Source organism: Garra rufa, chromosome 7 (assembly GCF_049309525.1).
Source record: "Garra rufa chromosome 7, GarRuf1.0, whole genome shotgun sequence".
Lineage (NCBI taxonomy): Eukaryota > Metazoa > Chordata > Actinopteri > Cypriniformes > Cyprinidae > Garra > Garra rufa.
Window position 1 is genome coordinate 5,794,203 of NC_133367.1, and position 12,419 is coordinate 5,806,621.

The following is a 12,419-nucleotide window of genomic DNA, read 5'->3' on the forward strand; positions in this document are numbered from 1 at the left end:
CCCCGCCATCTGGTCCTTCAGGCCAGCCGAGGGGATTCGTTTCCTCGGTCAGGGAGCCGACTCGGTCCGACAAGACAGCCCGCCTTACTACAAATAGAGCGCGCAGTCAGTGCTGTAGTCCCTGAGTTAATCAGACACAATACAGCGGTCCCTCTCAAAATCAGAGGCTCCTGGGGCACATGACAGCTCTAGCCGCTAAGAGCCGCTAAGCTTGTTTTATGTGAGACCGCTTCAGCACGATCGAGTCCCATGATGGGCATGGCATCTCGGCTCACTCCGGACTGGCGTTTTCCCGCAGTATGGCCAACAAGCCAGCCCGTGGCTTACCTCGGGTTGGGTTGCCATGTACGATGGAGGCTTACAACCTCCCCATCTGCTCCCATGGAGTCCAATGTGGCAGATTTTGCTACTTGCCATTCTCTTGAAGCAGGAAAACTCAACCGTGCAGTCTATCGGCTCTCACGGCAGTCCACCCACCTGCAGGATGGCGACTCCACCCCGTGACGCAGCTAATTGGAGTATATCGGTAGGCCAGCCACATCCGCTCGTCTTCCGATTCCTCTCATTGCCAGCTGCCTCTTTCAGAGTAACGCCGGCACACAGCTGACCTCCGGGGCCCAAGTACGCCCTTCCCCAGCGAGCCTCCTTGCACAGACACTGTGCAAGTCCAGGGAGGACGAGGAGTAGTCTGTTGGTTGCGCTACAAGGATGGCCCACCCGGACTCAGGTCTTAGTAACCTCTCCCTCGCGGCAGTCCCTCCCTGTAGGGCACGAAAGGTTGACACCCCAGACCTCTCCGGCCTTCACAGGCCGTGATACAACTATCACTCGGTACTGAGCTCCCTTGACCAGGCAGGCTTACGCACTGAGATGAGGTCTATTTGCTGGCATTCCTCTCGCTAAAAAGAGAGGACCCACAGAGATACACAATTGCAGTAATGCTTCCCTTCCTGCAGGAGAGTTTGAGCGCAGGCTGTCCCCTCGACACTCCAAGTATATGCCGCGGCTTCGCCACATATCACATGCAGTAGATGGAGCAAAGTAGGTAAGCATTCTCTGGTCGTGAGGTTTCACAGAGGTGCCTATAACGCACCCCATACCCTCTTGGGACCTTCCCGTCGCCTTCAGAGCCGTGGGACGCTCCTATTGAACCATGAGCCTCAGTCGAGCTAGCATTCCTGTCATTAAGACAGCGCTCCTGACTGCCCTGGCTTCCATCAAGAGGGTAGGAGACCTACAAGTTTTCTCTGTCAAGAAATACCTCATACCCTCTGGGACCCCCCGTCGCCTTTCAGGGCCACGGGTAGCTCCTTAGGAGCCGTGGGCCTCAGTCGAGTTAGAATTCCTGTCATTAAGACAGCACTCCTGACTGCCCTGGCTTCCTTTAAGAGGGTGGGGTACCGACAAGCTCAGGTTCCTCGGAGGTGCTTAGCACGCACCTCATACCTCTTGGACCTCCCCGTCTCTGCCAGCAAAGTGTGTCGAGAAATTCGGGCCCGGCGTCTTCCACGTTACCGTCGAGACCCCGGCCCGGTGCCCAAGGTTCCCACCACGCCTTTCCGCGATCAGGTGGTGAACCTGCAAGCTCTGCCCCGGAGGAGGCAGACCCAGCCTTGCGATGTTGTGTCGTTAAATATGTGAAACTTGAATCACTCGGCACTTCAGCTGCACCAGCAGCTTCATCTGCCTCGGGATTCAGCAGAAAGGGAATGCTCCCCGAACTGAGGTTGGCTAACTGGGTGGTAGATGCCTTTTCCCTGTTATACTCAGGGACAGCCGTGATCCTTGGTTCATGGCACCTCACCAGCAGATGTAAAAACCGGAAGCTGCGGGCTGGGCGACACCCCACCTTCGCTTGGTTCTACAACCTTGCTTAGAGGCCGTTCTCCCGTGTCCTAATATAAGGACTCACAGGTGAGCGGGAAGACCGGCTGGTGTCGGCTTGCGGCGCCATTCCCACATGGATCCGTGCGCTATTTCCCAGAATGTTCCCTCCGGCGAACCCTGGGTCCTCCTGCCCCGCAGTCAGGGCTAGGCGCGGAGTAGCCCTGCACTGTGATCCTGCCTGGGTCTCCTTCGCCCCGCAGGTTGTGGCTTAGTTTTTTATTATTCCAGCGGAGGAGACCGCTGTTTCCCTCGTGTATCCCTAAAAACCCTTATGGATATATTGAATTATTCTCATTTCCACATGTAAAGATTTCATGTGCTCCGCCCCCCCAACCCATGCTTCAGTACAACTGGCATCCCTGGAAGGGCCCCCTTATTGGGCCTCAGGGCATTGGGAAGGTTACGTTACACTTCGCCTGTCGGCACGTATACTTGTCAGCACGTGAAGTTGTTGCGTAACGCGGCGTCAGGGTCGTGGCCTTTTCCATAGGGCTAGTTCCCTTGTAACGTCGAAGTGATTCGACTGAAGGGGAACGTCTAGGTTACGAAGGTAACCCACGTTCCCTGAAGGAGGGAACGGAGACGTTACATTCCCCTGCCACGCCCCTGGCGTCACGCTGACGCCGGCTTGACGGCTCTTCAGCGAAAACTCGTTTGAGTGATGCGCGCCGCCATCTTATATACCCGTATGTACGGGGGAGTGGCCGACGCGCACGTCCACTCGCCAATTTGCAATTGGCCTTTTTATATAAGGCTCAGAGATGATCGGTCTCTCAGGCGAGATCCCATGTAACGTCTCCGTTCCCTCCTTCAGGGAACGTGGGTTACCTTCGTAACCTAGACGTTTTTTAACTAACAAGAAAATTTTGACTTCTGAAACGTAGAGGATGTTTTTATAGTATGTCGACTTCTTACATGTCAAAAGATCAAGAGAAATGCAATTTATCATTTCATCACCCCTTTCAGTTACTGTAAAGGTTTTCCGGTAAGCTGATGTGTAAAATATTTAAGGTTTCTTGGCCTTTTGAATTCAGTCATACACTAAATTGCACAGTAAACTGAACAGGACCAAAATAATTCACTTTATGAGTATTTTTTTTATCATGTATTTACAGTATTTTAAGGAAATTAGGTGAATCATACTCTGGCCAAACACATTATTCTTAAGCAATTGTTTGAATTAAGTACTATGTATATGTAAAATGCACATTGAAGATACTCAGCTGAATGTAATGAACCATTTTTTTGGTTTTAATAATAACTTTCTATTTAGTTAAAAATGTAAATTTTACTGTAGTAATCTGAAAAAGGAAAGACATGCACCTGTCAGATGGTGAAATATTTTCCTCTCTGATCATAAGAAGAAAGATGTTAAACCTATTTGTAGTAACTGAATATAATATTATACAAGTTATATCATTAATGTCATAAATACCTTTTTTGTAGACTTTCAGACTGCAGTATCACTGAAGAAGGTTATAAAGCTCTGGCTTCAGCTCTGAGATCAAACCCTTCACACCTGATAGAGCTGGATCTCACAGGAAATGATCCTGGACAATCAGGAGTGAAGGAGCTCAATGATTTACTGCAGGATGAACTCTGTTCATTAAAGACCATCAGGTGAACCACCATTGTTGAATAAGAATGAAATGAACTGGAATTGAATAGAACATAGAAGTACAGAGAAATTCAACACATACACAATTCAAATGATCTGAAATCCTTTTCTGCTTCCCTTTAGGTTTTTGAAAAGTCCTGCTGCAGAGGAAGCGTGTGAGTATCTCACTGAAGTTCTTGGTAAAAGTCCATTATTAATAAAAGAACTGGATCTGAGTGAAGGTAAATTAGGAGATCTGGATGGGGACAAACTCTCTGCTCTTTTGATGGACTCTCATAGCAAACTGGAGAAAATAATGTGAGTGAACATTATTTATACATTGAAAGATGTATGATATGAAGAGCTGTTGATGTGATGTGTGTTGAATATGTCCTGAATAATAATCAAGCATTGCATTTCAGTTCAGGCAGGCCACGTCAGTCAAGCTTGCATCAGCTGATAGTCAGCTGTTCCTGACGTGCACCAATCTAGTCTTGACGCTTACCACAGCGGTCCATTTAATTCCATTCTTTCAGCATCTCTTCTATCACATCGCTGCTCACAATCAAACTCCCTCCTCCAACTCCAACTCCACCCACCTGAACCTGTAATCTAATCTGACTTTTGTTTCTTTCTGTATCAGTTCACTACATTGCAAGTATTCTCTACCATATATTTGTATTTTCTACAATTTATACAAATTGTGAATTGTAATTATGTAGGCATTTCCTGGTCCTGTTCTGTACCCCAGGGGGCTTGACTTGCTGCTCTCCCCGCTCTGTTCAAGCATGGTTGCATAGTGTCAAGTTTTGCCCAGAACAGAACCATACCACTAACACTAATAGTATGCAATATAATTGTAATAAATATACATTGACAAAAGTGGTTCTGACTGAAATGTTGTTTTTTGTGTTCAGACTGATTAATTGTGAGCTGACAGAGAAAATCTGTTCAGTTCTAGCTGCTGTTCTCTCCTCCAAAACCATCCTGAATGAGATGGACCTGAACAACAGTCGTCTGCTGGACTCAGGAGTCAAAGTGATCTGTGAGGGACTGAAGAATCCTGTGTGTGAGCTGAAGATACTGAAGTAAGTACATTTCACCAACAGCTACACTCTACACCACAGCAATGAGATATATTGCACATTGGCTGGTAATGGGAATAATTAAACATTTTACATTTAGAAGATATATTAAAATTTAGAAATATGATTTCTGTTGTCGTTTTGACTGTGCAACCTACGCAGAACATTTTTTTTGTGGTTTGTAGACTTTCAAACTGCAGTATCACTGAAGAAGGTTATAAAGCTCTGGCTTCAGCTCTGAGATCAAACCCTTCACATCTGATAGAGCTGGATCTCACAGGAAATGATCCTGGTCAATCAGGAGTGAAGGAGCTCAGTGATTTACTACAGGATCCAAACTGTCAACTCAAGACACTGAGGTGAGAGATGATGAAATAATGCAAAATAAAGGATATGCATGTAAATTATTTATATTGTATATAAATATTATATTATATTACTTCAATAAATCAATAAGGTTCACAATTTGTTGCATCAATAATGTAAAAAAAAAAAACGAGCTTGAAAGATTAGATGCTGCAGCTGCTGTTATTTTGATGATAAATGTCAACACAGTTTAGTTGTGTTAAAAGTTACAGGTTAATCAGTAATGTTGGGTGTCTCAATAATTAACAGTTACAATTGTGTTATTGTAGAAATTTCTTACGGAAAAATATTCAGAGCGACTTATCCAGATTGTTTAAATGTAACTGAATGCACTTTACATTAATTTAAATCAAGCTCAGATTCACATCACTTTAGATCTACTACAGCAGATCTATAACAGGCCACAAAGATGTGATGTGTGTCAGGAGAGGACTGGTGATAATTCAACACACACACACACACACACACACACACACACACACACACACACACACACACACACACACACACACACACACACACACACACACACACAAATGTCTGAACCTGCAGTTCCTCTCATAATGAGCAGAATTACTGTTGCATCAGCACAGACATTAGTTAAATAAAACTCCCTAGAGATGGTCTAAACCCTGATCGTGTTCCCTGTTAGTGGACCAGCAATCCAGTGTTTGGTGAATTCTGCTGCATAATAATAGGAAGAGCTGACATCAAAAGATCAACAAAATAAACTGCTATGAATGCTTAGCTGTCACAAACTAGTTATCCCTTTGCTAACTTTCCTCATCTCATGCTTACAAGCCAGAGATGAGGAAATCCAGAAATCTTGAGATTTTCTTTTGAGAGTCATGATGTAGTGAGCTTATGCCCCTAAGATTCTTTTAAAGGATTAACTTTTGATGTTGTCTTTCTTTAAAAAAAAAAGTATTTAAAAAAATAACTGTTTAAACTTGACCTAGAGCTTTTTGTTACAAAAAAAAGATAATCTTTTAATTTTTGTTATTTAATGCACATTGAATTGAATTCTGCTTCATCTTCTCTTCTGCAGGTTTTTGGGTCCTGCTGCAGATGAAGCCTGTCAATATGTGACTGGAATTGTGGGTAAAAACCCGTTACTCCTGAGAGAGCTGGATCTGAGTGAACATGTACTAGGAGACACACGAGTGAATCAGATCGCTGCTCTACTGGAGGATAAACACTGTAAACTCCACACACTGAGGTGAGTATCTTACATCATTTCACATGTTACATGACTAGTAATGTTACAGTCAGAGGTTGTGTTAGACTTCAGGGCTCGCAAAATTTCATAATCTCTGGTATTCCTTCGGGCAGGTGCTCTTTAGATTTTGGTAGCCGGAAAATTTATGTAACTAGCCAAAATAAAAAGATAAATAAATAAATGTTTTTTAAATATAGAAAATCCAATAGGAGTCTAAATGTCAATCAAAAATGTTTTTAATAAACAAATATAAACAAATATCAAGGAAGGAATTTTATTTCACTATTTAGTGTATCACTATTTAGCAGAATTTTAAAATATCAATTCATGGCAATTTATGACCCTTTTTAAGAGCTGCACAAATAAAATGAACAGTATGAGTGGGGTTGGAGATGCGCGAATGAGCTCAAACAGCTTCAAATAAATGATCCACCTGCCACCCACCCGCACCTATATTTTTCTCTGATTTAGCTAACCACACCCGATCGTCCTATTACAATAATTTAAATTCTTAGTTTTGTATGATGATATGATGAATGGATGGTTCATTTTAACAGCTAATCTGCACATCACTGGACACTTATATACGCTTAATCACTTGTGCTTTTAAGCCAAATCCACGCTGAAAAGTGTAGAAGGGGTTAATACATATAATTTATAATTTAGCTCAAAGGGAATCGAATATGATTCAATAGGGAATTTGAACAGAATCACTGTTTTACGGCTGTTCCAGAGTCGACCCGCGATTCATTCACAAGCCGTGTAGCAGAAACTCTGCAATGGATATTACTATCCAGAATATAGTGAAAACACTATATATTAGCACAGTAGCAAAATCAGCAGTTTAAGACATTAACTTGTAAGCACAAAACACAAGATACTTATCTTTTCTAATAAAAATATGATTTTATTGGATAAACCTAACACATACAAACTAATCTAACATAAACACATGCATTCACACAGGTTGCAGAAAGAGAAAGTGAGGAAAGAATGAGTTTAAAGGAATGAAAATATGAAGTCCCAAGTTAGCAATATATGCAATTGCTTAGACCTGAACAACCATCAATCACTTAATTAACCCTCGTATTGAGTCTCTCTAAGAGGTTATTAAACTTTATATCAAAATGCACCAGTTCAGTGAGAATCTGGAAGTTGTACTTGCTGCGTTGCCTTTTCTGTGCCGAGGGAATTCCTTTGGTTGCGTCGCTTCAGAAAGGGGGCCTTCCCGAGGTTGCTGATTGGTTGGTTCTGTGGTCCTTTGTGAAGTCTTCTTGGGCGTTGGCTGGATATGTGAGTTTGTGCGCTGTTAAAGTTCAGGTCTGCGAAGACGTTTGGGTCGGGCACGGCTTGCACAAAACGTAACTTGAACACGAAACTCTCAACGGAAAGAAATAAAAGAATTAAAGTAAAAGACAGGAGTGTGATGATCTCCTCATGTTTCCTTTAGAGGAACATCTGGCATGCGGGCCAGGCAGCGTCGAGACGCGGCGTGAGAGAGATAAGAGAGCTAAGAGGGAGATTTTAGGGTGTCCTGGGGTTTTAAACTCAGCTTTTGGACACATCCCAAAATGATGTCTTGACCACTTAGAACATTGTCTGAACTCCGGTGGACTGCTGGTTCCACCTCCCAACCTTAAATCACAATGTCATCTGATTAGTCCCGTGATCCCAAATTCCCGCTCTTTGCAGAGATAAATTTGGACATGATTTCTATAACAAGACTATAATACATTTTGCAAAGAATTGAATTACAGGAACATTTTGAGAATGCGATTTCAAACTCAGGCATATCAAACATAAGTATAAACCATCAAACTATTCAATAGTTATCAAAAAGGGACATACACAATAAGTGATTAAAACATAATAGGCAAATGTGTGGGTTACATATATGAATAGGAAATTATGCATAGAAATGATGAGTTGCTCATGAGTCCTTTTAGCATCATTTTGGGTGCATATATATATATGTATATATATCAATGGGCAGTTTTCTGTGAATGTGAGGGTCTGTTCTCTAAGCTGGAAGGTCAAAAGTTTAGGGAAGGAAGCTCAGTCTTTTGTCCTTGTGTGGGGGAGACCATCCACCAAACTCAAATGACTCAACTCATGCGATGTTCATGATGTGCATTTCTTTTTTTAACAGTTAATCTTGGTTACTTGCTCCAAATTTGACAATCTCCTTCTTTGAAGGATTTGATTATGAACAAGTGTCTTTTGTGTTAATGTTGCGAGTTCTTAGTTAGTTAGGTTTGCTTCAGGCTGGCGGTCTGGCGCCAGGCTATCAAACGTCAGATTTATGACGGGGCCTCTTGTGGAATTTGTGGAGTTTGAGGTTGTAGAAGTGTTTTTACTCCCAAAATTGTTTGATTCGCGCTGATATCCTACAAAAGAATAACGTTAACTGATCTGGACGTAACTCTCTGCAATCTTTTCTCTATATTAGAGCTGTTCTGAACTTACTATATGAACACATACTGGATCCTTGGACTGAAATGTTTACAGGGTATCACCAGTTTAAGAAATTTCAGATCGTAAAAATCAGTTTCTTTTCATGTTTAAGGTATTGTTTTAGTTATAATGTACTGATTAAAATTAGTAATCAAACTCGCCTCCCCTTGACATGCTCTTGTATATAAACTGTTAGTATCTGTGGTGAAGGAGTGGACGGAGCGGGCGTTCATTTTCCTGATTCTCAGTTAATGTATGTGCCACAGAAAACATTGTAGAATCATCAGCATACATAACCTATATTTGCCTTATCAACAACATATGGTAAATTGTTTATAAAGATCTAAAACAATAATGGACCTACACAACTTCCTTGTGGAACACCACAACAGGTATTGTTAGCCTCTGAGAAAGATCCATTATGAAACACTCATTTTTTATTAGAAAGATCATTTTCAATCCAATCAAGAGCCGTAAGTGAAAAACCATAAAGTCATGGTAAATAGCATCAAAAGCTGTTGTAAAGTCTAGTACAACATCGCTGACCAATTTTATTATCATCTAGACATGCTAGCCATTCATCTGTCATGTTTATAAAATCAGTACTTGTGGAGTGTCCTGGTCTATAAGCATGTTGTACATTAGTAAGTAATCCTTTAATTCTAAAATATTGTAAAATGTGCTTAACAAATAATTTCTACAAGAACTTGCTCAAAATAAGAAGAATACTATTGGGCCTACAATTAGATCCTGAAAAATCGTTTTTTCCCTTTTCAAGTAATAATATAATTTTTTAATTTTTTTTCTATAGATTCGGATATACACCACTAAACAAACATATATTCAATATATGACAAATTAGTTAAGTGAGCTGATTAGCTACTATTTTTAGCAATTTACCATCCAAATTATCAAATCGACAAGATTTGTCATCTGGAATTGAAAGCAACATCTGTTATACTGTATTTTGATCAATGGGACTAAAAATTAAAACAACATATTTAATCTTTCATCATTTTAACAATGGGATTACACACTAATTACAAATTGTTACTATACATGCTAGATCGTAAATGTACTTTATTAATGAAAAAACTGTTAATAATAATTAACTATATCTAAGGGTTAAATGATAAACTGCCCATAATTTTCCACACACCCTTGAAAATTGTCTTATTACACATTATTTAATTTAATGTTTTCCACATTTTCTTACTATTACCAGCTGCACATATAATTTTTTTATTATAATATTCCCTCTTTTTAAACATGTAATTTTGTAACCCTGTATCTTACCTTGCGATACAATAGTTTGTTACAATCATTTCCTGATTTCTGTGCAGCCTCCTTTGCCATGCCTTTGAAGCATTAATGACCTCAGTTCATCATCGCGCCAGGGTGCATTTTTAGCTTTTACTGATCTTTTCTAAGTGAAGCATATTTATCAATTATCTTATTTATTATACCCATAAAGGTATTAAGGCAATAAAAAATGTATAGTTACTAAGATTAATGTTACGTGACAGACGTGCTGGATGAACGAGACGAAGTCGAGATCAACAATTAACACTATATTTAATATCTTCTTCAAGGAACAGACAGGAACAGGCAGGATAATCCACACACATGTAACAATAACATCAAATAAAGACCGACATCAACTGAACTGAAAGACAAACTTATAAAGGGTGACTAATCATTAAACACAGGTGACTAATTGTACAAGGACAGGTGCAGGGAATCACACTGACGAAGGGCTAAACCAAATGATAACAAAATGACAGGGGGAGACAATGGGAGAAACCAATAGAACAGACATGAACTGACAGAACTGTAACATTACGCCCCCCTCCGAATAGGCGCGTCCTCGCGCCGTAGAAAAAGAAAAACAAAACAGAAAAGAGGGGCGAAAAAAAAGGAAAATGTCCATGGCGGCTTCGGCGGAGGACGCCACCCCAGGAGGGGGACCAAAACAAAAGTCCAGGTGACAGACAGTACAGTCCAGAGGGGCGACGACGGAGGGAGGAGCCAGGGAGGACATGGGTGGGGCGTAAGGCAGGAGGAACAGACCCAGACCACAGCCATGATGACGGCCCCCTGTGGAGCCGACGGAGGGAGGAACCATGGTGGACGAAGGCGTGCCAACTCCATGGGGCCGACCGACAGAGGCGGAGCAGATGGAGAAGGAGCCCGAGGCGAAGACGGAGAGCCGATGATCCGGGGTGACGCCGAGGATCCGGAGGGCCAAGGTGGAACAGGCTCTGGCGCCCGAGGCGGAGTCCCGGAGATCCGCGGCGGAGCCGGAGCGACAGAGGATGGAGGCTGTGCCCGCAGGAAGGAGGAGTCCCAAGGAGCCGGTGGGACGGCGCGACGAGGCACAGCCGGAGGAGCAGAGTCCTGAGGTGACGATGGGGTGACGACTGACCAGGGCGGAGCCGAAAAGACGATGGAGCCCGGTGGAGCTGGTGGATCGACGGGCGACGGTGTAGAGGAGGGCGTCGAGAGCCGTGGTGGAACCGCGGGGTCGAAGGGCCGAGGCGGAGTCCTGGACTCGGAGGCTGGAGGCGGAGCTGAGGGATCCTCCAGCCGAGACGCCGATGGAAGCTGGCAGCCCCGCGGTGAGCCCACTGCACAGGTGGTGGGCTGAGGGTGAGCTGAGGGGCTGTCAGGGGACAGCGGCGGCCAGACAAACATGGCATCAGATGACAGAGGGTGGGTGGGTGGGAATTCCGGGCAGACAGGACAGACGGATATTTCCATATCAAAGTCAATTAAGTTACCAGAGTTATCTTCGGCGAGATCCGAGTAAAAGTCTATCAAGTCCCCAGAATGATGTCCAAGCTCACCCTCAGCGATGGTGCAGTGGGCAGGGCTCTCTATCGCCCTCTCTTGCTCCACGTGGCAATCCACCGTCACGGATGTTGATGCCGGCTCTCGCACCTGGTCAGATGGGTCAGGCTCTGGCTCTGTCGCTCTTGGCTCTGGCTCTCCATCAGCGGTGGGCTCGGGCTGCAACTCCGCTTGTCGGGGTGATGGTTGGCTGGGTTCTGGGTCTGGAGTGGGGCTGGCGTCCTCTTCAACGAAGTCGATAGTCCAGGATGATTTGCAGGACGCCAACACCCACTCGATGTAATCCGGCAGGCTCTCTTGAGGACCCTCCCCGGATAGCAGCGCCTTGGTGGTAGAGTTCAGTCCGAGGTAGTAGTGGACGCATAGGCTGCTATCCGGGAAGTGTGACTGGTTAGCCAGGAAGAGAAACTCACGTGTGTGGTCCTCAAGAGAGCGTTCCCCCTGCCTCAGGAGGATCAGGAGAACTGTGGGGTCCATGAAGAAAAATCAAAACCAAAAAACAAAACACTGAGGCTAACAAAACGAAAAAATAAACGTAGGGGAAGGTGCCGGAAAAAACTGTTTCGGTCGGTCTTTCTGTTACGTGACAGACGTGCTGGATGAACGAGACGAAGTCGAGATCAACAATTAACACTATATTTAATATCTTCTTCAAGGAACAGACAGGAACAGGCAGGATAATCCACACACATGTAACAATAACATCAAATAAAGACCGACATCAACTGAACTGAAAGACAAACTTATAAAGGGTGACTAATCATTAAACACAGGTGACTAATTGTACAAGGACAGGTGCAGGGAATCACACTGACGAAGGGCTAAACCAAATGATAACAAAATGACAGGGGGAGACAATGGGAGAAACCAATAGAACAGACATGAACTGACAGAACTGTAACAATTAATTTGATTCAAATCAGATTGATGTCATGTTCATGTTTATGACACATTTTAAAAG

At 43.3% G+C, this 12,419-nt stretch overlaps 1 protein-coding gene across 1 annotated transcript in view; it reads left to right on the forward strand.

Moving 5' to 3' along the window:
• Window positions 1-4,422: 4,422 nt before the first annotated feature.
• LOC141337866 (uncharacterized) overlaps window positions 4,423-12,419 on the forward strand; it is a 287,141-nt gene continuing 279,144 nt past the window's right edge. The window contains exons 1-2 of the mRNA XM_073843446.1: window positions 4,423-4,572; window positions 4,755-4,928. Coding sequence (XP_073699547.1) covers window positions 4,481-4,572; window positions 4,755-4,928 — 266 coding nt within the window. The 5' untranslated portion in view covers window positions 4,423-4,480. The remainder of the gene's footprint in view (window positions 4,573-4,754; window positions 4,929-12,419) is intronic.